Source organism: Quercus lobata, chromosome 4, assembly GCF_001633185.2.
Source record: "Quercus lobata isolate SW786 chromosome 4, ValleyOak3.0 Primary Assembly, whole genome shotgun sequence".
Lineage (NCBI taxonomy): Eukaryota > Viridiplantae > Streptophyta > Magnoliopsida > Fagales > Fagaceae > Quercus > Quercus lobata.
The window spans coordinates 5,970,716-5,997,302 of record NC_044907.1 but is presented as its reverse complement, the minus strand read 5'-3'; the positions used below and the strand labels follow the sequence as shown (position 1 = coordinate 5,997,302).

Genomic DNA, 26,587 nt, shown 5'->3' with positions numbered 1-26,587 from the left:
ACAATTGAGAAGCTGAACAAGTCACAAGTTGAATGCTAGGTGGGTCAGGCCGATTATAAAGCTAACTCAAGAGAAGAGAGCTTGCCACGAAAGAAAATTTCAGCCCAAAGTAAAGATCTAGCCCAAGCTTGAATTCAAGAAGAAGCCCAAGATGCAATTCAACATGGATGAAGTTTGCTAGGAAAGAAACTCTTACAATCAAGCCATGAGGTGTCCGTATCACAAAAGAAATACAAGTCAGCATGTAAAGCTAGGCCACGGAGTCCCTTGCATGTGCGTGGCTTGGAAATATGAATTCCTTACTCTGATTGTATTAGGAATATAGCATAGTGTAAGGCGGCTATTTTCATATATAATCCTCTAGGTTAGATTGTTTGAGAGGGGTGGCCCGGATTGGAGCGCAAGCAGCAACACGTAGTTTCTTTTATGGCTTTTCTCTAGCACTGTGACTATTTCTTTCTCTATTTTATTTGTCTAGTTTAATGTTTAGTATTTTATTTTTACGTTTCCTTTCAATTACTATGAGTAGCTAAATTTATAATTAGAGTTGAGGATGAAATCTTGTTAAGAATTATCAGTAATATTTATGTGATTTGATTTTTCTCACAATAGTGTTCTTTAATGATTTAAATTGTTCTTGCTTCATATCAATTGACTAAGATGAGATTCTAGATATGAGTTCAATCATGTTTTTCTCATGATTTTAGATTTGTCTTAATTAATTGAATACTTGATTTATTAATTCTTGATTATAAAATTGGATATCGCTTGTGATTTGTCTGTCAATGGATACAATTTATGATTTGATTTCTAGAACTGGATATATCTTGTGATTTGTTTGGTTATGGATACAATTGATGATTTAGTTTTATACTTAAGAAGCGAAGAAGAACATGCTTTAGATTTTTAAACATAAGTTTTAATGATGATATTTTCCATGATAGCAAGATTGATTTCTAGATTATCATGTAGTGGTTGGGAAAAATTAATGATCATAAATATATGCTGATATGACTTACGAGGCGAATTCCAAAACCTTAATTCCTTTCCCTTGATTGTTTACATCTTTTTATTTCTTTATATCTTTTGCTTAGTTTAACTATTTGCTTAGTTTATTTAATTTCAAAACAACCAATTTTTATTAAACTAGATTAGGATTAATTTGGTTAAGATTTGATTTAATTTTCCTACGTTTATTCAAGTCTCTTGGGTTCGACCTCGTTCTTGTCAAACTATACTTCGGTACGGTTCGTACAGTTGCGAGTACTTTAAAATTTCACAACACCACTGCTTTGATAAGGATTTCCTTTCCGGCTTTGGATAGCATCTTCTCTTTCCACCCCGCCAATTTCTTTCCAAGTTTCTCCTTAATGCTTTTGAAGGTGCTCTGTTTGTTTCTCCCTACTAGAGATGGTAGGCCAAGGTACCGTTCATGCTGTTTAATGACTTGTGCCTCAAACCTGGTTTTAATCTCCTCTTAGACCTCACCAGGAGTGTTCTTGCTAAAAAATAGTGAAGTTTTTGCCCGATTCAACTGTTGGCCAAAAGCTTGCTCATATATGTGTAGAATTCGTTGGAGTGAGTTGCATTCTAATAGAGAGGTCCTACAAAATATTAAGCTGTCATTTGCAAAAAACAAATGGGAGAGCTTTGGTCCTCCCTTGCAAATGGCAATTCCCTCCATGTTTCCAGCTGCTACAGACTTTTTTATCAATGCTGACAAACCTTCTTCACACAAGAGAAAAAGATAAGGTGATAGAGGGTCTCCTTGATGTACCCCCTAGTTGGTATAATATGTCCTCTTGGACTCCCATTGATCCTTATAGCATAGGTTACAGTTGTTACACATTTCATAATTAACCTCCTCCACTTTCCATCAAAACCCAATTTTTCCATTATTTTGTCTAGACACTCCCACTCCACCCTATCATAAATCTTACTCATATCAAGCTTAAGTTCATTACAGGACTATTTCTTTGTTGGGGTGGGCTTTTCCCTTGTGTTGACCTGTTTGTTGTAGGAAACATTTTGGGCTTTCTTAAGATTCTTGTTGGGCCTAACCTAGGTGTAAAGCATAAAAATGGAATCTTTCAAAATTTCACTTATAGCCTTTGGGCCATATTTTAAGCCCAACATCGAGTCTTGGTTTTGGCCTCCATAATTATTATATTTGTCAAAGTGAAAATTTCGCCTCTGACAACCCCTACTTACACTTTGCATTCTAAACTTTTAGAATGCACAGTACCACCCCGAACTATAATCCACGTTACACTTTGCACCCTCCATTAATTCTGCAGTTAAATTGGATGGCATCACATGAAAAGACCTAATTGCCCCTCTTCTCAATCCCTTAAACTACACTCTTTATTACACTTTACCACCCTAATTAAATCACACTCTTTATTATACTTTACATCATAAACTTTGGTTATTTGTTGAAGATAAGGAAAAAATTGATAGCAAGGTGCAAAATGTAAAACCGGTAATGATTTTGGGTACTAGCCATGCATTCTACAAGTCTAAGTTACAAAATGTAAATTGGGGTATAATTTAGAGTAATAAAATGTAATTACTCTTAAAAATTTTGTTCCCATGACGTCAAATTATAACTCCACCATGGGGGGTGAAAACTTTTAGGACGGAATATTTAACAAAGAAATGCTTATACAAGTCATTATTGATTGGGGGGAGGGGGGGGGGGTGGGGGAGGGGGAGTAAAAGGTACAACTCATTTTAATTAATTGGCTTATTCTTAATTTCCTTAAAATATGCAACATTAGCGGTGTGCTTTCTCATTTAAGCTAACATATTCCCTATTTCTTTTCTTCTTTTCCCTGGTAAAGGTACAACTCATTATTTTATTTTTTTATTATTTATTTTTTTGGACTGAAAAACTCATTAGATTATTCTTTTCTTAAACTATGCACCATTAGCAGTGTGCTTTCTCATTTAAGCCCTCTTTCTTTTCTTTTTTCCCCCCCTCCCGCTCTTATTTAAAGGTAAGGTTCTAGTTCCTTTCTTTTCTGTTTTAGTAAAGATTAAAGAAAAAGATAAATTCTTGTTCAAAAGATGAAAAAGAGACCACCCTAACCACCTTTAATTCCTGTTGAAGCAATTCGTTACACATGGGAGATGCCTACTAACAAGGAGAATACATTATAAGAGAAGAATGCAATTGGTCACAAAACTCTAAAGCGCATACAAATGTAGAAGCTTCACAATAAATGTATAGATTCTTTATATGAGTCTCTGTGTATGATGACAGCTATAAAATAATCCTTTTATATCCCTTAGAAATTTAGTGAACGAAACCCTAAAAGTCCAAGTCATCATAGGTCAAAAAACAGATCTGGAATTTTTGGATCTGCGAAACTCAATAAATCAAGAGATATTGAGCTTATATCGAGGTTCATTAAGTCTCGATAGAATAAAATAATCCTTTTATATCACTCATTTTTAAAACTTTGGAAGCCAATATTGCTCATTTTAAACTTAATGAACTAAAAGCGCTCACTAGATAAACTTTAAGGACTAATAATGCAATTTAACCAATTTGTTACACTATAGTTTGTGGTTGTAGGTTGTAGCATTACTCTTTTTTTTTTAATAATGCTAGACTTAATTACAATCACAAACTATTGTTGTAGCCAATTATTATTGTTTTTATTTGGACCCACAACTAATATTACTTTCTTGTTTACTAATAATCACTCAGCACATCAGCAGTTTGTAAAAAAAAAAAAAAAAAACCTTGTAAAGAAGTTTGTATCTCTATTTTTTTTTTTTTAATTGCTTGAAGAAGCTTTCCTTTTAAATGTAAGATAAACGAAACTTAAAGGAACCAAATTTAACAAAAATATATAACTATGCTAGATGAGGAGCTTGTGTAATAGTTAAAGTCAAAGTCTTAGAGACCCCACTAAAATAAGGTGTGTCGGTGTTATCCGAGTACCAAAGAATTTTGTTAATCATTTCCTCAAAATCTTATAGACCCCACTAGAATAATGTCTTCTTTTGTCATGCAGAATGTGTCAAGTGCCAACATCAGCTCTTCACTTTTCTAATTCCCTTTAATGCTCATTTTTTTTATTTGCATCTTCTTTAAAATATAAGAATTTCATTCTAATTATTTAGAAAGATATATATACTACTTTAGAAAAAAAAAAAAAATCTAATTAGATTCTACAATTGAAGTCCAATTTTGCATCATGTGTCCTAAATTATTTATTTTTAGAGAAAGTTTTATTTCTTAATTTTAGATTCAAATGTGGGACCACATCATAAATATCCATCCGAGCAAGTTATTGTGTACAAAACTAAAGAGTCTAGAATTAATGAACATAAAAAATTTTAAAAATAGACAATTTACATTTTCTACCTTATAATATTCTTACCAGACTTTTTAAAGAGTTAAAATATATATATATATATATATATAAGAATGACTATCAATAATATATAAATTATATATATAAGAATCATATTACGCATTTTAATGCATATTTTTTAAGTATATCCATGCATATGCATAAAATTACATACTAGTTTGTATAACAAATAACAATTGTCAATTAAGATACACACCAAAAATTATTCAACAAATTAAGAGGTTTAAAAACATTATTGGCATAGGATGGATTGTACTAAAAAAAATAAAAATAAATAAGAGGTTTAATGTAAACCATTTACATTAACAATGTTTTTCTCATTGTCATGCCCATGGAAAAAGAGCATTACTTTTTCTTAATCGTTTTTAATACTCGATACTTATCTTCATCTTTTTACTATTGATGTAAAATAGATAACACAAACTTTTCTGGAGCAGCAAGGGTGACAAAAGTCACAACACAAGATCAAATGGGGTGCTAATAAAGGCCATCAAGGCGACAATGTCAGATTTCATGAAATTTGACAAGTTGAAGGGAAATGGCATACTAATCTAGACTCAAAATTTCGTGCATCACCTAAATTTAGACAAATTCCTTCATTAAGGCCTCGAAAACAGTGTTTTTGCTATTTATAGTAACATTTTTTTCCTTAATAACTTTTAGTTTAAAAGTCAGAATAAGGTCCTGTCTGTTTTGGGATGTCTCTTAAAGACAGTTTTTTCAATTTTTGTAATAATCTAAAATTTTCTATTTTTGGCAAAAATCACTATTTTGCCACCTAATTACGTGATTAGCGCGGATTAGAGTATTTGGGAGTTTTCATAGCCGTCCTAGGGTTTCTTTTACTGTTTTACATATTGTAACCTCCAAGGAAATTCAAATTTTGTCTATTTCTCTCTGGTGGATTCCAAAACCCTATTATCTTATGGATTCAAGGAACCCCTTGTGGATTTGAGGTTTTCATTCAGACGCTAATGTGTGTGTGGGTGTATTTTTTTTTTTTTTTTTCCAGAGAGTAACATGTTTGTTTTCTTGTAATTTTTGCGACATCAACTATTGTCTTTTTTTTTGTCCCTCCAAAGTTTTTTATTTTACAAATTTTCCATATGACAAGACCCGAGACAAAGACCAAATAATATCATTTGTTTTTCATCCTAACAAAAGATATATTATTCCTTTTTTTTTAAACAATGTTTAAATACAAAATTAGTTGTAACCTAAGGTTACAACCTTACTTAATATCATTAACATTACTACATATTTCAAAAATTTAACCGTTGAATTGCATGTTCTTTATGCTCTTAATACACATCAAATTTTGTATCAATCGGATATTATTTACTATATGATCTATAAGGTTATATTTTATGCATAATTTTAAATTACAAAAACTTATAATTTAAACAATTTATTGATGACATAGTTATTGATATTTAATTTTCTAAAAATTTTGCAAACATAGAGGATATAAAAAGAAAATGTAATCCAATGGTGAATTTTAAAAAATTCACATTCAATAAAAAGATATTAAAGTTGTAGCTAAATGTTGTAGTTAAATATATATATTGGGCATGGGGTTCATCAGTGAAGCCCATAGTAAAGCTTGGAGCGGAGCACAAACTAATTGTTGTGTTAGTGCAAGTGACTATAGCAATAGCCACTCACTTCCCGGCCCGTTAGTTAATTTTTAGAAGATATCCAATCATTAGAAAAAGGAATCCACTAGTATATATCCGCTTTTGCTGTCAGATTACTAATCCTAGGTTGGGACATAGTCACATAGGATGGATTGTATTCTGTCAAAACAAACTTATATTAAATTAACAAATGAACTAACATGCATGCATGAGGACCAAAACTCTGCATTATTATATGCAATGTGAAACAATATCTATCTACGATTAAGCATTTTAAGGATAACTTCTTGTCGTACATAACATGAAAGACACTATTTTAAATTTTACTGCAAATGCGAATCGATTCAAGTCCTATGAGCACCACTCGGAGGACAAACTTCTATTTCATGCTAATTAAAGTGATAATTAACATTTTTGGATCAGGCTAATTGGGATATTAATTTAGGTTTCTGAATACTTTCATTATATTAAAAATTTATTCGTATTCATCAGGGAACAGTTGATGCATTTAATTGCCAGGAGTCTTCTCTCAGTTCTTCAATTGGCATGTCAACATGAAACAACATTTTCTTCGTTTGAAAAGGATTTCATAATTCAAATTATATATTATAACTTAGAGACCTATTTAATATTGACATTAAATTCTGTAAGAATGTGATGTAAAATTCACGTTTTACCCCCCCAATCCTAACATGCCACATCATCTTATTACATATTTAAAAATAAGCACAACCACATCCAAACAATTCTGATACTCATATAAAAATCCAACCAAATTGGGAGTTTATTAAGATGTTATTAGTTGTGGTGAGATGTACTGAATTTTAAGTAAAAAACTGATGTGGCAATCTCTTATTGAATAGTGTAAAACATCGGTTTCACACCTCATCCTTACCAAATTCGGACTCTTTAATATTAAGTCTTTTAAAATTTCAAATGGCTTAATACTTTCTACTCTGTTAAATTTGAAAAATAGAATCTTATCCTTGAAATGAACTCCCCTTCCTTTAAAATTGAGATAATTTTTTTCTTTGCAAACATTGAGCACTAACAATAATATACTAGTATGATTTTCTTTTCCACTTTTTATTTCAATTTGAATTTATACATGAAGGTAAAAAAAAAAAAAAAAAACATTTAACTTACCAAAAACATTTTTAGCCATCTATCTATCTATCTATCTATCTATTTATCTATCTATCTATCTCTCTCTCTCTCTCTCTCTCTCTCTCTCTCTCTCTATATATATATATTAATAGGCAAAGCTGAGAGAAAATCTACTTAGAATTCAAATTAGAATTCATTTGGGCCAAGTACTTCCCTAGATGTGATTTTCTAGAGGCCAGTCTGGGGAGGCAACCATCCTTTGCATGGAGAAGTATATGGGCAGCCCAAGACGTGGTTAAAAGGGGCTTAAGATGGCAAGTGGGTGATGGAAAAAAGATTCAGGTATGGAAGGATAAATGGCTCCAACAGCCGAGCACTTATAGGGTCGTAACACTTGAAAGCACTAGTCTGCAAGTGGTGAGGGTCTGTGATTTGATTGATGGGACCAGAAAGGAATGGAAGGAAGACCTAATTCGCCAATGTTTTCTCCCCCAGGATGTTGAAGCCATCCTCAGTATCCCTCTAAGTGCTCACGGTGGGAGGGATCACATGATATGGGCTGCAACTAAAAATGGGAAGTTTACAGTACAGAGTGCTTACAAACTGGCCCAAGTCATACAATCTGATGGTAATACACCTGAAAGCTCCAACCCTTCTACCTTGAAACAAACATGGAGGCGCCTCTGGGATATGAATGTGCCAAACAAGATCAAGCATTTTGCCTGGAAAGCTTGCAAGAACATCCTAGCCACAAAAGAGAACTTGAAGAAGAGAAAGATCACTACGGACTGAATCTGTGACTCATGTGGAAAAGCATCTAAATCCACTTGCCACCTTTTTTGGCTCTGTGACAAAGCCAAAGAGATATGGTCCACAAGTAAATTGGTCTTTCCATTTGAGATTCGTCCAAAGTGGACGTTTATGGATGTGATGTGGAAATTACAAAGGTGGACAAAATCATACTCGAGTTTGGTTGAACGGGCCATTGCAATATTGTTAAATATTAGCATTGATACACCATGTTGAATATTCTAGTATGGATGCAGAAGCGAAAGCATAAAGTGTAGAATACAATAACACACGAGGGGTTACGTGGTTCAACCTGACGGCCTACATCCACGGAAGAAACCCTAAAGGGCTACATCAACAATATATTAGAGTGTAGTACAAATCATGTGCTACAATGAATCATAACATGTGTATATATAGTAGACTAAAACCCTAGACTAATAGACTTCTAGTACAAGTAGGAGACTTGGCTTGCACACAAAGTAGAATTAGGCTTGGGCTTATGCTAATGGGCTAATATATCTCTAACACCCCATCTCAAACTCAAGATGGAAGCTTGATGAAATTTTGAGATTTGATAAGGTTGAGAAGATCCCTTGAATGAAGTTTGGCTCTGTGACGGTAGTTTGAGGAAGGCAATGGTCTTGCAGTGTTGATGCGACTTCTAATGGTGGCTTGACTGTACCGGAGAGTTTTGACGGCAGCAGTAGGAAGCCAAAGAAGATGAACGCAGTGAAAAAAACACCGTGAAAGATAAAGATTACTCTTAAATATACCGTAAGGACATAAAACCATGGCCACAGGAAGGTGACTCTGATACCATATTAAATATTAGCATTGATACACCATGTTGAATGTGCTAGTATGGATGCAGAAGCGAAAGTATAAAGTGTAGAACACAATAACACACGAGGGGTTACGTGGTTCAGCCTAACGGCCTACATCCACAGAAGAAACTCTAAAGGGTTACATCAATAATATATTAGAGTGTAGTACAAATCCTGTGTTACAATAAATCATAACATGTGTATATATAATAGACTAAAACCCTAGACTAATAGACTTCTAGTACAAGTAGGAGACTTGGCTTGCACACAAAGTAGAATTAGGCTTGGGCTTATGCTAATGGGCTAATATATCTCTAACAAATATGTTGGGGAATATGGAAGGATAGAAATACTGCCAGACATGGTGGAAAGCGCGGAGAAGGGAAAGCAATTGTTAGGAGTTCATTGAGGGTGTTGGATGAATTTCAAGAAGCGAATAAGCAACCTTTGGCTCCTACAAGACAGCCTGAGTCCTCCATAACTAGGTCACTACAAAGTAAATGTGGATGGAGCCGTATTTTCCAAAAGAAAGCAGGTGGGTATTGGAGTGATTATACGTGACTCAGCGGGTATGGTAATTGCCGCGCTCAGCCAGAAGCTTGCTCTTCCTTTAGGGGCATTGGAGATAGAGTCTAAGGCAATGGAGGTTGAGGTTCAGTTCGCTCTGGATGTCGGGGTAAGGGATGTAACGTTGGAGGGAGACTCTAAGTGCATCTGCAATGCGCTTCAAGGACTGGGCGAAACGGCGTCTTCGGTGCAAAACGTTGTTGCTGGAATGATCCACCTTGCACAAGCTTTTAGAAGTATTGCTTTTTCTCATACAAAAAGGCAGGCAAATGTGCCGGCCCCCTTGTTGGCTCAATATGCAGCCAATATAAATAACTACGTTGCATGGCTAGAGGAGTGTCCTAATCACAGAGGACTTGCATGTAATCATGATGTCTTCTCCTTTTCAAATAATGAATAAAATTCAAGTCTTCTCATCCAAAAAAAAAAAAAAAACTTTTGTTAGCTTTCCATACAAAGTAAGTTTTTAAGATTTTTGCTTTTTTTTTTTTTCTTTTTTTTAATAAATTAATGAGCATATTTTTTATATTGTATCTATTCATATATTTTGTATGTGAAAATATTAAACATAACAAACTGTAGTTGAGCTTAACGATCCCATGCACCTATCCTCATTCAATTTATTCTATCTCTATTCAATTTAGGAGATACTATTTGACCAATTTAATATTTTAATTTGTGTTATATTTAGTAAAATTTCACTGACAATAATTGTGAATTAATATTATAAATGAAGTATCCAATAATTATTTTCAAAATTATAGAAGTAATAATAATGTAATGAGAAACTTGACATAATCAATATTATAAAAATTGTAAGGAAAAATTATTTTAGTACCTTTAAATGTCCTAGTTAAATTATGTCGTATATATTTAATAATTCAAACTAACATCACAGCACTATTACAATTTATCATTTTCATGCGTAAGTACGGGTTACATACTATTTTGAATATAAGCCCAAAACTTTAAGAATTTAAGTACGAATGCATTAGCACTTTTTTTAAAAAAAAATAATTATTATAATCAAATGTGTTAGCAACTAGCACTTAGCAAGCGTCCAAAGTATAACTACCATATCTAATTAATGCTAAAGTGCATTCTAGGAGACATCTCTTTTCTTTTTCTCCTTATCTTTCACTTTCTCTTTTTCCTTTTTCTTTTTCTTTTTATTTCCTTGTGGCACAAGCACAGACAGGACTCGGTTTATTCTATATATTATAAAATCCGACAGACATTTCCAGGTCTGTAATCCCCACAACCCTAATATTCTCGTATCTATCTTCATTGCTCCTATCACAATTATGACGACAAATATTAAAGGATACCAACAAGAAGTCGCGGAAGATTTATTCAAAAAAACCATGGAAGGTGACTGGAAGGAAGTCGTGGCGATATATCGCCAACACCCATTATTGGCTCCCAATGCCAAAATCAATGGATTAGGGGATACAGCGTTGCACTTGGCTGTCTCCCTAGGCCCAGAAAATATAGTAGAAGAACTTGTCAAAATAATTTCTGAAAAAGACAAAAACAAGGAGGCTCTAAAAATAAAAAACGAGCTATGGAATAACCCTCTGCATTTGGCAGCATCAATGGGCACTCCGAGAATGTGCATTTGCATTGCTGAAGCTGTTCCTGAATTGGGCAAAACTCGTAACAAAGAGGGTGAGAGCCCTCTCTTCTTAGCTGCTCTTCATGGTAAAACAGACATCTTTCTTTGCCTCCATTTTATCTGTATCCGCAACTCCAAATCCAAGCAGCCCGACACGTCCTACTATAGAAAAAACGGTGGGGAGACTATTCTGCACTGTGCCATCAAGAGGGAGTATTTAGGTGAGCTTTTTGTTTACAACTTTTTGAGAATTAATGTTTAATTTAGTGGAAATTTATGTCACCTTGAGAAACTATGGCTTGTCTAAATTATATGACAGTATTTTAACTCAAGATCACATATTAAAGAAATTATCGATTATTCTAAAAAATTTAATTACTAGAAACTAATAAATTTAACATTTAACATTATTCTAATATGTTAAATTAATAGTTATAAGAAAAAAATTAAGAGATCCAACGAAAAGATTAGTGAAAGGACAAAATTGATATATATATATATATATGTATGTTTGTATGTATGTAGAGAGAGAGAGAGAACATTTTGCAAACCCTTCCTCCATGAATTTAATATGCAATTAGCTAGAAGGTGGAAGGCATCGCAAGTTCGGAAGGGAGTTTCTCCCCCTTTCGTCCATCATCTCATTCAAAATGATTGTATCCAGCTGTGTGCGCTTTAAGATATTGACTCTGTTGTAAGTCAATTTCATTTGAATGAAATTCTTGTCAAATTTCCCATCATCAAAAAAAAAAAAAAAAAAAAAAAATGCAATTATATATACATTTTCCGGTATAAGGAAGTGGTATTCTAACCTTTAATTAGAATAGATTATTCCAATACTCCCTACTCATAGAAATCCTAGAAACCCCATGAATTAATAATAAGGTGGATGGAATTGGAGACTTGGGATGTCCGAGCTTATGACACGTTTTTCAAATCCATTAAATCCATCACATGAGTGTCTCTGTAATGACATAAACAATTATATTTTGACATGGCAAAATATCCATGTTAATTTGTAATTAAATTAGGGTATGGCTGGTTAAATGTACCTTCAAGGCAGTTGTTGACAACAGTTACGAATGCTGCTTCAATTCCTAATACTTTTAATTGTTGTGGTTGATAGATTTGGCATATCAGATACTACGCCTACACTCTGAACTGGCTACTTCTGTGGACGAGAAAGGAATTTGGCCTCTTCGTCTTTTAGCAGATAAGCCTTCCGCCTTCAAAAGTGGTTGCCACCTTGGATGGTGGAACAGCACCATTTATCATTGTAAGTGTTACTAAATTTTCAAGCTGTTAATCACTCCTTAAATTGTTGAAATTCAAAGTTGTACAAGCATTACATGCACTTTTTTTTTTTTTTTTTTTTGATATGAATGCTGAAATTTTATTAATGATACGAAAGAGATATTACATCATAGGTAAGAGTTTGCTCAAGGAAGCAAGGGTTCTCTTCAATCCACGCGGTGAAATCAACAATGCCTGGAGCATGTTTAGCTAGTAAATAGGCTGGTCTATTACCTTGTCTATGTACATGAGAGAATTCAACAGCGAAAGTCCCTATGCATACCTAAAACAATTGGTTCCATAAATGATTTTTTTTTTTTTTTTTTTGGGAGGGGGGAGGAGGGGGGGTGTGGATGTTTTGCAAAGGGCTCAGAGTATAATAATAGAATCACCCTTCAGGATGAACGCTCGAATACCGATATCCTTAGGAGATAGGAGACCAGCTTCAAAAGCTTTTGCTTATGCATCCACAGCACCCAATGGAGCATGGGTCTTCTTGCTTAGAGCTGCCTCCACCCTGCCTTTATCATCCCGGATAATAGCACCAATGCCCACTGGCCATTGCTCTTTGTGCTGAAATTATTGCCCTATCGACATTAACTTCGAACAATTACCATATTGAATACTCCATAATTGCCATTAGCCGAATACTTAATATTTGGTTCCTTCTCATTAGGCTTTTTTTTATTTATTTATTTTTTTTTATTTTTTTTAACAATATAGAATTTCTACTCTAGCCTAATTTAAGTATATATGTGTGTGAAGCTCCTTCCTGGAGACTTGAACTCTGGCCCTTACCCCTCACACTTCACAAGTACTTATACTTGTAGAGTGACCATCGCACTAAAGGTATGCGGTGGGTCTTCTCATTAGGCTTAACTACAGGTTGGTTCAATTCCAAAATGGCTCTTTCCATAAATGCTGGATTTTCCAGGCGGTTTATATTTGGAAGCATTATCACCAGCTCGGAATTAATGGCGTCCATCAGTGTCCCTAATAATTATCTCAAAATCCGGTGTTTGTTTGTGCACCTCGCAGTCCAAGCAGTCGTCGTTGTTGGACTCCACAGCGCGGCCGGCTAGCCCACCATTGGATTTTTCAGCTTCCATGTACATGGCCAACGGGCTAGTTGTCGTTTGCCCTGTTTCCACCGTGGTTATTGGTGCAGGACTGACCAGCACGGTAGTGGCACTACCCTGTGATTTCCCAACATTGCTATTGGAACCTGCTTTCTGGCCTCCTGAACTCTCAAAGCCTTGTACCTGCACAACTGCCTTCCTTGTCGAATTAAATTGTGAAGCCCGAATCCATGAGCCGAACTGTTGGTCTTCTGCTGTTAACACACCCTTGCTACAGAGCCATAAGATATAGTCCTTGTCATCATGAGATAAACTCCCACACCAATAATAAATATTGGGAAGACGTTCGTATTGAAAGGAGACCCAGCCCTTTTTCGATTGATCCCATGTTACCTTCCTTTCTCAGCATAGGGGTTTTGTAATATCTACCGCTACCCTTACTCGCATAAAATTACCTCCACTCATCTCAGAAACGTTTTTGGGTTTAGTAACAATACCTAGGGTTTCCCCCAGACTGAACGCTGCCTCCTCGGTCAGTAGGTTGTATGGTAGGATGTGCATTTGAACCCAGAACGAAGTTGTGTTGAAAATAAGATCCTGAGCTGGATCTGAACCATCATACCTCTATAATGCAACCAGGTGCCTAGCAAAACAGTTCTCCTTGCAACACCTTTTCCGTGTCAACCTATAAAGTAAAAGCTATTAGGAGAACAAAATTGCCGCATCGCTAACCTCAAAACTACTCCTTGTACGCCATAATGGGCAGAACATTCTCGCCACTGCCTCAACATTTAGTGAGGGGCGTGTGAAGAATTAATGCATCAACTTGTACGACTCGAAACAATGTGAGTTTCGAACCATTTTCCTCTTAATAAGGGTCCCATAAAAGAAGAGCCTTAGATTCGATGGACAAAAACATCGTTGTTGACAAGATCTTTTTGCCCCATCCTCAAATTTAGAAACAATTTGATAAAGATTGATGAATATGAGGATGGGTTACATTTATATGCATCAACTTGTATTATTTAGGACAATATGAGTTTCAGCCCAAAATAAAAAATAAAAAATAAAAAAGTTTCTAACGATTTTACTCTTAACAAGGGTCCCACAAAAGAAGAGCCTTAGATTTGATGGACAAGAAGTCAAAACATCGTTGTTGACAAGATCTTTTTGTCCCACCCTCAAATTTGTATAATTTATCTCACTTTTTCTTATGTTTTATTTTATGTATAATTTTCAAATGAACTTTAACTAGTTGCTAACTCATGCAATGTATGAAATGCATTAATAATGGTTATATATATTTATTTTGTTCAAATGTACAATTACTTGAAAACAAATTAATGAATATTAGTTAATCAAACAACCACAATTGTTCAATTCTATGTATAGTAAATCCTCAAATGATAGAATGTAATTGAAAAAAATCCTCAAGTGATATTCAAGGCCTTAATATGAAACTAAGAGAATGCATGCAAGACATGTAACAATGAGAGTTCCATCAGCTAGTTCAATTCAAATAGCAGTTAACAAAAGGAGATGTGTCTTGCTTATTTTTTATTTTGTCAATTTTTTTTCTAAACTGTTATAAGGTGTGAGAAAATAGGATTGACTAGGTATAAAACTTTGGAAAATCTTGAACAATTTATAAGTAAAAACTCTCTTGGAGATAATAAGACTAATTTTTCATGATCCTTTATTGTCTAATGCCTTAACATTTAGAACCAGAAACTGTATTCACTTGATCCCTAAGTGAAATCCAACCAACATTGTCGTTGGTTTAGATATCTTGATAAGTTGAAGTAAAATCTCATCATGTCCCTCTGATTTCTTCTTTCTTTGAAGTAAACATTTGAGCTTGTCTTAGTTGCCTACTAATAAAACTTGACATCCATGTATCATTTATCACCTCATCTTTCAAAACACATTCTCCTATTGTTCAACAATCCATCAAAACATTCCATGATCTATAGTTCCCAATTCAAGAAAAATGTTAGTAACTAAGTTTTAAGAACAATCTCAAGCTCCATTAGCATAGGAGTGGGAACCATGTACTTTTCCTATTTGTAAGAAAAGAGAACAAAAAAAGAAAAAAAGAAAAAGAAAAGAGGTTAAAACGCCCTTTATATTTGAGTTTGCTTTTAAATTGGTTCCTTAATTGATTACGAAAGCTTTCAATTCACACATTGTATATTATAACAATATTAATGTGCACATTCGTCTACATAGATTAGAACCTTGTTAATAACCCACACAAAATGTATGATATCTACCTCAAATTGTGTAGATTTGATTTGAATGAATTGATTGAGTGTGTATTGTGTGAGTCGTGTATCAAGTTCTACATGAAACTTGAGTTAATAAATGATTATAGTGAGTCTCAATTACAACTCGACTAATTCTTTCAAGATATAAGCACAAATATAACTAGCATTTTTTCTTGCATCATTACCTTCTGTCCCCGGTTAAGTTGTCATTATCCTCTGTTGTTGTTTGGAAGGGATAACTGTTGATGCGCTCAAAGTAATCAATGCAAACCAATTGATTCAAAAATGCAAAGGCCGACAGAGTCAAATATTTCCGGATAACTACCGAGCATGCATCGACTTCCTCAGATTGTTGTGGAAAGGTTCCCGAGCAATATTTGGTAAGTGAAGTGAAACCTTTTCTTTTCATAGAAAGTAACTGATCTTAAAGGCACTGCTGTGACAGATAATGATATATTGGCAACTAAAGATTGTTTAGACCAATGACATGGAAACGAATTGTTGTGGGATACATATTTAAAAATCTAAGTTTAGCATATTCATGCCCTTCTTTCAATGATATTAGGAATTTTAAAAATTAAATATGAAATCAAAAGCCATCCTCTGGTTATATGAGAAACGAATAATGCAGGGCTGGCTCAATCCTTAATTCCTCATGCAATTTAGGCAATTGTTTATATAGAACCCCCAAACCAAAATGCCCCATAATCTTTTTTTGAGAAGAAATTTTGAAAATAAAATTAAGGCCCATAATCTGGATCCTAAAATATAATACTATACTTGTATATGACAACCTAAAATAAAGTATATTTCGTACCTACTTTTTTTTCTTTTAAAAATGTTCTTCCGGCTAAAATGTAAGAAATTCATATGCATTTTTCTTAATTATTTAAAGTTATCACCTTAAACGTTAATCTTGTTGAGCTGTACCTCTCTATGAGGACTTTTAATCACATAATATTTTTATTAAGACTAATTTAAATAGTTTAATGGTTATGTGATTAGCTAAGACCCAAGAGCTTTGTAGCCCATATCAAGAAAGGAAGGCAGATGAAGAGGATCCCACTGTTTCATCAAAAAATAAAAAAGAGGATCCCACTGGACTGAATGTTACTTCCAAACAAAAAGGTGAGGAATGGAAACTATACTAATTATTTTTGTGAATTTTTAAAGAATTCTAAATGGAAACTTTATTATGGTCTAAGACTCTAATGTCCTAATATTGGTTGTCTTCACTTATTATAGCTCTGGAGTATTTTAGTGGCTGCTTTGATATTCTCAAATTTGTATCCATGCCAATACCGGTCATGCTTGGATATGGTGGTATGCCACTGCATTATTTTTTAGATTTTCTTACTTTCTATTTCTTCCCGTGTAAACAGGAAAATTTTATTTACACGTATTTTATTTACACGTGAATTTTGCACATTTCTCTTATCCATTATTTGGGGGAAAATGGGCTTTTGCCTTATTTTTTTAAAATATTTACTACAATGTCACTATTTTGAAACTATTAAGCATTATATTCTTGTTTTAGAAAATCGAGTTATATGTAGGTTCAATCACTTAGAGCCCGTTTGGTTTAGAAATAGCTCAGTTTTCATAACTCAATTTTCATAACTTAAAACTCAAACCCAAAACTCATAACTCCCTACTCAAACCTCACCTCACTCAAAAACGGCAAAACACCTGTTTGGACTCATAACTCAGTTACATATCTCTACAACTTTTTGCCAAAACCGTGGACCCCACCCATTGACACTACCCAATGTTGCCTACTATTGCTACCCGTGTCTCATTAACAAAAAATCTTCTTCTGCTTTACTTCCCACAGCCACTCACCGGCACCATCAACCACTACAACAACTACAAACCAATCCACCACCACTAACCCAACCACTAGCCACCATCAACACTACAAACTGATCTACCACCACAAACCCAACAACCATCAACAAAACCCATTCATTAATAAAACCTAGCAACCATTAACAAAACCCATTCATCAACCATTGACAAAATCAAAACTCATTCATCAAAATAAAAATAAAACCCATCAACAAAACCCAATCACGGCAACAAAACCCATCATGGGTCTTGGTGTTTTGAGGCTCTTGCTTTGCCTTTCTTCAACAAAGACCACGGCTGAGAGAGGCTTTTGTGGTTTTCCTTTTCTAGGTCATTGGCTAGTGGCAGCGGAACTAGGTTGAACCAAAGAAAGGAAGCAAGAAAGAAAAAATAGCGAGAGAAAGATAAACCGGAGAAAGAAAGAAAGAAAAAGAAAAAAGTGGGAGAAGAAAGAGAGAGAAAAAAGTAAGAGAAAGACAAGCTATGGGCTCCACAGAGTCCGAATATTTACGTTGGTACCACTGAGTTTCCTATTTCAGTTTTTGAAAACACTCATTTGTTGTTTCCTATTTCCATCACTCTAACTCAAATTTTTGAATTTTGAGTGATGGAAACAAGGGTTGAAAACCAAGCCAAACAAGAATTTTTTTGTGGGACCCACATGTTTTGAGAACTCAATTATGAAAACTGAACACCCTCATTCAAACAGGCTCTTAATTTTTTTTGAAAATTCAAATAGAACTCGATATTGTTAATATTGAATTACACTTAAAAATATAGGACACAGAACTCGATTTTGTTAAAATTGAGTTTCAAAAACACGGACATGATTCTTAATAGTTTCAAAATAGGATTACTGAATATTTTAAAAATTAAGGGCAAACCCCTACCCCCCTCCGGAAAAAAGAGGAGGGAAGGTACCGAGAACCAATCCTCCGATTGATGAATCGGCTGCTAATTGGATACGGACAAATTATTTGCCCCTTCATAATATATTTACTGTTTTATAATTACAAGGAACAACGGGCATAAGGAAGTTAAAAGAGAAGCACATATTGTCAGTTAAAATTATGAAAATGCTTATAGAATTATTGAGCCCACAGCAGTACTTCGAAAAAGGGACGAACCCTTTGTTAACACCAATCCAGGAGAATAAAAACGAGGAAGATTTAGACGAGGATAGCAGTTTAGACCGTTGGTTGTATATGTGGAATATTGATGAAAATAAGCCGCCGGAAGAAGATCTTAGCAAGCATCCACCCTCTGACCAACCGGAAGAAAAGGAGAACAAGAAAGATGAAGGTAATTCACTACTCTCCAATACAGAACTCCCTTGCCTTTTAGGTTGATTTTTTTTTTTTTTTTTTAATGTACGATTTTCTAAAATATTTTATATATATTTAGATATATAGAGCAAATATCTTATACCAAATTATTATCAATATAACAATCAATGTATCTCCCATTCACTCATGTTGGTAGATAGATGGCTTGGTATAATTAATTGCTACAAGAAATATTTTCTCAATTTTAATATAAATATCTTCATTTTCATAAGAACATCCTCAAGCCTATCCATTCAAACAAAACTGCCAAAAGGATAGAAAAGATTGATAAAGAAATTTGTAGTGTGTTTGATCTGGTTTTAATTTTTGGTTGCAGTGGCTGTGGGTTTATGTCCAAGATTTCTGGGTTTAGTTTTTGGTTTGGGTTTGTGTTAAAAAATTCTGGGTTTAGCTTTTAGTTTTGGTTGATTTTGTGGGTTTGGCATTTAGTTTATAAATTTCTTTCTCAATCTTTTTCAATCTTGCTGATGTTTAACACTTCTTTGCCTTGATTTTGAGAGACCCTTTTCAAAAGAATCATTCATCTTCCCTAAGAAAACATCAAAACAAGAAAATGATTATATAAAATAAAATAAATAAATAAAAAATAAAAACCCATTTTCCTGAATATCAAAATCTTGATTTTTTTTTTTTTTTTTTTGGTGTGGAAAACCACCGATTCAAGAAATGGAATAAACCCATTTTCTTTCAGCCTATGATTGTTTGAAAGAAAAAGAAACACTCACTTCAGAAAGGAATGTTGTTGTCGTTTTTGGAAGCAGCCAATGCCTGTGACCTTGTGACTCTTCTGATTGATGATGGGGTGTCCATAGGATTTGAATCAAGAATGTTTAAGGGAAAATAAATAAGTGAACGGAGTGTTTTGGCAGGGACACCGTAAAGATGAGAGATTGAGAAAGAGAGGTGGAAGGGCATAACACTACTTACCGTTCTCTAATTAAATATGTTGAAATTTAATTAATAGATTTAATTTTAAGGCAAATGCTCATGTTATTCTTTTATATGTCAAACATGCAGGATTCGCCCAATTGGTTGAAAAAAATGAAAATATTCTCAAGAAAGATGAAGGTGATTCACTACTCTCCAATAAAGAACTCCCTTGGCCTTTTCGGTTGATTTTTTTTTATGTACAATTTTCTAAAATCTTTTATTTTTAGATAGAACAAATATCTTATACCAAATTATTATCAATATAACAAACAATGTTTCTCCCATTCACTCATGCTGGTACATAGATGACTTGGTATAATTAATTGCTACAAGAAATATTTTCTCAATTTTTTAAATATAATTAATTTTTATCTAACTTATTTTTTTATACAAAATAAATTCACTTAAACACAAAAAAAAAAAAAAAAAAAAAAGTATTTGTTATGAGTTATGATTAGGGGTGTGCAACCAACCACTGATCTGCCATAATCGATCCTATTCAACTCAATATGATAGATTGGGTCAAGTACAGGTTAATTAGCAAATTCACAAATTCATCTAGCTTGATTCCATTTATATTTAATATATATTTAAAATATCATAAATTTGTTGTTATTTGTGTTGATTTGATTAACAAACACTAATAAGGTTATAAATCTGCTATTATATGTTTGGGTAATCTTATAAATATGTTGTTGTAATGCTTAAAAAAAAAACTATCAAACATGTGGGTCAAACCTAATTCACATGGGTTGGGTTGGAACTTTATGATGGGCTTGATTGAGTTTTTTTCAATCTGACCATATTAGCTTGGATTAAAAAAACCCTCCTTATGATCCAATCTGACTCATGCATAATCCTATTTATGATCAAATTACCCTCCATATTTAATCAAAATGGGCTCAACAGTTGCCGGTGGACTTATCAGTTATAAATAGATAAGAATATTTAGATACAATTTGGTGTATCCGTTTCTTCTATCAAATCCAAACATATATATTCTACTTTAAATTAAATTCCTTTAATGAAAGACAATATTATCTATGCTTTTTTAAAGCATGTGACTATGTGCTTGAACTCCTTTTTTAGAAAGAAATAATCTAATTTTATTGAACTAAATCTAATTGGAATACAACATCCAAATCACTAGATAGGAATTCTACCCAGGAGAGTTGATTTCGTACCATTCCGGCCGGTACCAATGGTATTTACCATTCCTACAGCAAGTCTGGTAGAGAAACACATTGATTTCGTATCGGTTTTAATACCGGCCATATTGGAGTTGTTTCGGCCGCAGCGAGATAAATACTGGATTTCGGCTGGTTAGTGGATACCAGGCTGGTTCCAACCAGTGACCAAAAACACCTCCTCACGACAGTCGAACTTCCTCTGTCGCGTCATCCTACATTTTGACTTCTGATATGCAATGAAACGACACTTGAGCTTTGATAATGAGGCTGAAAGCTTGCAACAAAGACAGAGAAACAGAGAGTATTTTGAGATTTACAAACCAAAGGAATGACAAAGGAGAGAGGTTTGAGGCATGTGTGAGTGGAAAAGCTAGAAAAGCATGTTGGAACTTGGAACATTTGAAAAAAGTGGAAGACAGGTTGGTCTCTTGAATGAGGTTTTTACCAAATCACTTAATCCTTGAGAAATGCTAGTGACACACACTTATGCACAATTTTGTGCCACAACTCACCACATGGTGAGTTGTGGTTGGTTAGAGTGTGTTAGTGGGCCATGTGGGGACACACTCTAACCAACCACAACTCGCCATGTGGCGAGTTGTGGCACAAAGTTGTGTATAAGTGTGTATGTCACCAGCATTTCTCTGCTTGCTTTCACCAAATTCCTACGTTACCATCTTTTCTACTACTACTATTCTCATTAAATTATTATTATTATATTTTAAAACTTATAAAATATTATAATAATAATATATATTATTACATGAAATAATATATATATATATATGTATATATTAATTCATCTATATATGAATATAATTTATATGCCGCGGTAATCCCGAGACAGTACATCAGTATTAACCAGTATCGAAATATTTCGTTTCGCTGACCAAACCAAAACGGCCTCCAGTATAAAATTGACTCCTTTGATTCTACCTATACATCCGTGTTTGTAGATAAAATTGCTCTCTTCCCTTAGCTAAGGCATGAGCTAACCTATTTCCTTCAAGTCGAACGTGTCTGAACTTGTAAAACTGAAGAGTAGCACCTCAACTCTTACATTTGTCAGTCACATGACCAAATAATATGCTTGAATTTAATCTACCTTTTGCAATTGGCAGGAAAGGAAGAGATCCCTAAACTTACCATGCCAAAAGAAGGGACATCCTTATTATTTGCGGCATGTAATGGTATCACCGAAATGGTCGAGGAAATACTGAAAAAATTCCCGATGGCCATCCATGATACAAGTGAAAACAAAAATATGATACTCTGGGTAGTGGAGCACAGACAACCCCATGTATACGAGCTATTGCTCAAGAGCAATTTACGGAGAGATAGCATGTTTCAAACCAAGGATACATACGGCAATAGTGCATTGCATCTTGCAGCTATGCTTAGAGAGCATAAGCATTGGATAATTCCCGGGGCCGCATTGCAAATGCAATGGGAAATCAAGTGGTATGAGGTATGAACTCAAAACTATAGCTTACTACAAAGTGAGTAGGATGATTCTTAATTTATAGACAAAGTTTGGTTACAAATTTAGTTGTAACCTAATATTACAACTTCCGATAAAAAAAATTAACAAGATTAATTATATATTTTGAAAATCTAATTGTTGAATTGTATGTTCTCTATGTTTTTAACACACATGTCAAATTTTGTACTAATCAGATGTTATTTACTATTCGATAGATAAACTAATTTTTTATACATAATTTTAGACAAGAAAAAAATATTTAATTGATGACATAGCTATTGATCTTTGATCTTCTAAAATTTTTGCAAGCATAGACGATGTAAGAAGAAAATGTAATTCAATAATAAATATGTCAAAATCACATTAAAAAATATATATATATTAAATGAAGTTGTAGTTTTAGATTACCACCAAGTTTATTGTCAAACTTTGTCCAACATCATTATAATTAGATTTTAGATGTTTTAATTTTGTGCAAAGTCTTACTTCAATTTAAAAATACTTTGAAGTCCATCTAAAACTACTTTTATTTCATTTAAAGTCTATTTAAAACTACTTTCAATTCATTGGAAATAAAATTAATTTTCTTATCAAAACTTATTAATAATTAATGTATAAATTTCAATAAAAATTCCAATGTTCTAAAAATTTAGTTGCTTCTTTATAATATATATCCATAATAACTTAAAAGTAGTAAATGTACAAGAATTAATAGTTTAAAAATGCATATGAAAATTTTAAAGAAGTTAATTCACTTGTGACCTTTTTTTGAAGAAGTTGTATAATTCTCAATCTTTCTTCTTTGTAAACTAATTTTTATTTCCTTTTTTTGTTATTGGTAGTTTCGTTCCCAATTATTAAAATTAGAACATTGTAGAAAATCCTTAAAAAGTACTTTACTATATTGTAAAAACGAAATAAGAAACCAAAAATAAAAATAATAACTCTAGAAACCCCAATTTTCACAAAATATTTCACAAGTATCGAATTACATGTTGTTAATGGTAGATTACAAAGTGATGTTAATGATAGCCCTAATTAAAAGCCAATAAAATTTTTTCAACTAAACTATTGTGAAAATTGTTGTATTTGTAGCATTTATTGAAATAAAAAATGAGACACCTTTCTTAGTAGAGTTTAAATTCTATTGTTTTACAACATTCAATCCCAAGATGCCACATCATCTTATCACATATATATTAAAGAATAAATACAACTATACTCAATCAATTCTGATATCCATATGAGAATCTAATCAAATTGGGAGTTTATTGAGATGTTATTAGGTGTAGTTGGATGTATTGAGTTTTAAATAGAAAGTTAATGTGGCAATCTTTTATTGACACATGTCATGTTTTGCTTCTTCTTCTTCTTCTTCTTCTTCTTCTTCTTCTTTTAAAAAAAAAAAAATTTAAATTAAATGGATTCTGCAATAAAGATGTTGTACAAAAATAAGTGAAAATATAAAACCTATATAGGCCATTAGTTAATTTGTTAATTTTTATTTTGAAATGTGGGTTGGACCCAACATTTTATATAAGTGCATCAGACCCATATATAGGCCTTAATTGTTGTATTTTTGAACTCTACGTACATATATAGAAACCAAAGAAGCCATTGATTAGGGGGACTTTTTACTTTCTTTTAGAGTTTTAGTAAGTATATAAGTATAAAGATAATAATTGTTGTAATATTTTATCTAGTTAGTTAGGTATTTAGTTAGTTAGTTACAATTCTAAATATGTTAATCACATTTATTATATGTTGAAATTATTAATGCATATGACAAATAATAGAACTATTAGAATACGGTCATGTGAACCAATAGAATAGTTTTATAGTTATATAAATACCTACTTTATTACATTTCCATTCATTGAAGAATAATCAATTGATTGCTTATTGCATTTCCCCTCTCTCTCTCTTAATATCTTTCAATGAAAAGTGACTACCTTGAATTAAGTCAATTTCCTTACAATTTCTATCCATCCTTAGAAACCACTAGGTTCTTATAATAAAGGAAATAATTGTTCAAACACTTCAAGATGGATAGATGCTTCCTTACCTCACATAATATGATTGGAGTCCATAAAGGAGGAGTAGGGACCAATTCCCTCCTCATCACTCCTGCCTGTACTCTTGCCTAAAACTCAATATTCATGAAATAGACCATCTTATTAAAAGCAGGAAAACTATAAAGTCGTCGAATATGGTTTCTTTGCCTCATCAATTGAACTAAGACAAATAACTATTATCAATTTCTTTTTTCACATATATGTGCAATACCACACATATCTGCACAACTGAGTAACTTATGTGGGGTTCAATCCCCACATATACCAAAAAGTTTATTGGTATTTTGGTCTGATAATAAATAACTATCATTAAAAGTGGACACGATAGGTTAAAACTATCTCTTAAAAAAAAAAAAAAAAAAAATTCTTGTTGGGAATAAAATCCTCTCTATTCTATCTGAAATAGAATAAATTATGGTGATTTCATTCTAATTTATGGATATAATAGTGTGGCAATTTGTACATGCATTTTTAGATTCATAATATTGATCTATTTCAAATAAAAATAAAAATGATGACACGACTAAAGAGGCCGGATCTATAATATAATGTTAAAATATATTAGTAAAAGGGGTAAAAACTAGTTTGCACTACCTATTATGCACATTTCCACACACACAATCTGCACATAAATAGTAACTTGAAGTTAAAATATGTGAATTCAAGTCACAATTTATGTGCAATTGGATTTTGTATAAAAGGGTATGCGTAATATACACCACCCTAGCTAGCAAAAAATTGCAAGTGAGAGAGGACTTGGCTCCATTAATTGACAATGCTCTTTAATTTTCTTACCATGACATTGCTTTTTCCACCATTGCAAGTATAATTCATAATCAAATTGTGTGTGTGTGTGTGTATTAGTTAATGCAGTTTGTGAAGCTAGTAAAAAATTGCAAGTAAGAGAGGACTTGGCTCCGTTGATTGACAATGCACTTTAATTTTTCTACCATGACATTATTTTTTCCGCCATTGCAAGTATAACTCATAATCAAATTGTGTGTGTATATTTTTTTAATGCAGTTTGTGAAAAATAATGTGCCCCAATACTTACTTTACGAAACCAACAATAAGGATATGACCCCAGCAGATATCTTCACTGATACCCACAAGGACCTTGTCAAAGATGGAGGCGAGTGGCTAAACAAAACCTCTGAATCTTGCTCAGTTGTAGCTGCACTCATTGCCACAGTTGCCTTTGCAGCGTCGACCACTATCCCAGGTGGTGTCAGGGAGAATAATGGTACGCCAATCCTCGAAAAACATGCAGCATTTGACATCTTTGCCATCTCCTCACTTGTTGCACTGTGTGTCTCTGTAACCGCCTTGTTCTTGTTCCTTGCCATCCTCACTTCAAGGTACCAAGAGAAAGATTTCCGTAGCTCTCTACCCAAGAAACTACTGTTTGGCTTAACTTCACTCTTTTTATCCATTGCGGCAATGTTGGTTTCTTTCTGTGCGGGACATTTCTTTGTGCTTAAGGATAAGCTGAAACACAAGGCGCTTCCAGTGTATGTGGTGACATGTCTGCCAATAACTTTCTATGCCATATCACAGTTTCCGCTCTACTTTGATCTTATAAGGGCTTTTAGGAAGGTGCCTTAACCAGCCAACAAATTGGTTACTCTCTAATGAGTCAATATTTTGCTTTTTCTTTCTAGGTTTGCGTTAGGGTTGAAATTACCGTTTTTTGGGGGTGTTTTGTACGTCAAGCAACTAATATTTTCCTGTGTGTTTGTGTATGAGTGTGTATGTGTCCATGTGTATCCTTGTCAGGTTTGGTTTTGGATTTTTTTTTTTTACTTTCAAAGCTGTTTGGTTTGTGTAACTTTACGTAATATACTATTTAATAATTTTTTATTGAATTCATATTTTAAAATTTTCATTGTTTGATTTTATGTTTTATAAGCTTTCTTTTTATTGAATTCATATTTTAAAATTTTCACAATTTAATTCTATAGTTTATAAGTTCTAAACATATATGCATGCCAAATATCATGTTCATTAAATGTTATTTACTATTCAATTCGTAAACTCATTTTTATTTATGCATAATCTTAAACTAAAAAAATTAAAATTTTAACATTTGAAACATCACTAATGATTTTTTTTATTAATTATCTTGAATTTATGCAAGAATAAAGGA

General features: G+C 33.2%; 1 protein-coding gene across 3 annotated transcripts; it reads left to right on the top strand.

The window, feature by feature from the left end:
- The first annotated feature begins 10,584 nt into the window (after positions 1-10,584).
- On the top strand, positions 10,585-26,212 carry LOC115987424. 3 transcript variants are annotated; one of them, XM_031110964.1, is made up of 9 exons: positions 10,585-11,151; positions 12,057-12,206; positions 15,803-15,949; positions 16,575-16,697; positions 16,815-16,892; positions 18,435-18,719; positions 19,781-19,831; positions 22,005-22,351; positions 25,465-26,212. In XM_031110964.1, exons 1-9 carry the CDS (start codon positions 10,620-10,622, stop codon positions 26,044-26,046), a joined length of 2,295 nt encoding a protein of 764 aa, XP_030966824.1. In that variant the 5' UTR covers positions 10,585-10,619; the 3' UTR covers positions 26,047-26,212. The 3 variants fall into 3 exon arrangements, with proteins under 3 accessions (XP_030966824.1, XP_030966826.1, XP_030966825.1); XM_031110966.1 differs by having other exon boundaries at positions 25,532-25,686; XM_031110965.1 differs by lacking the exon at positions 19,781-19,831.
- The last annotated feature ends 375 nt before the right edge of the window (positions 26,213-26,587 follow it).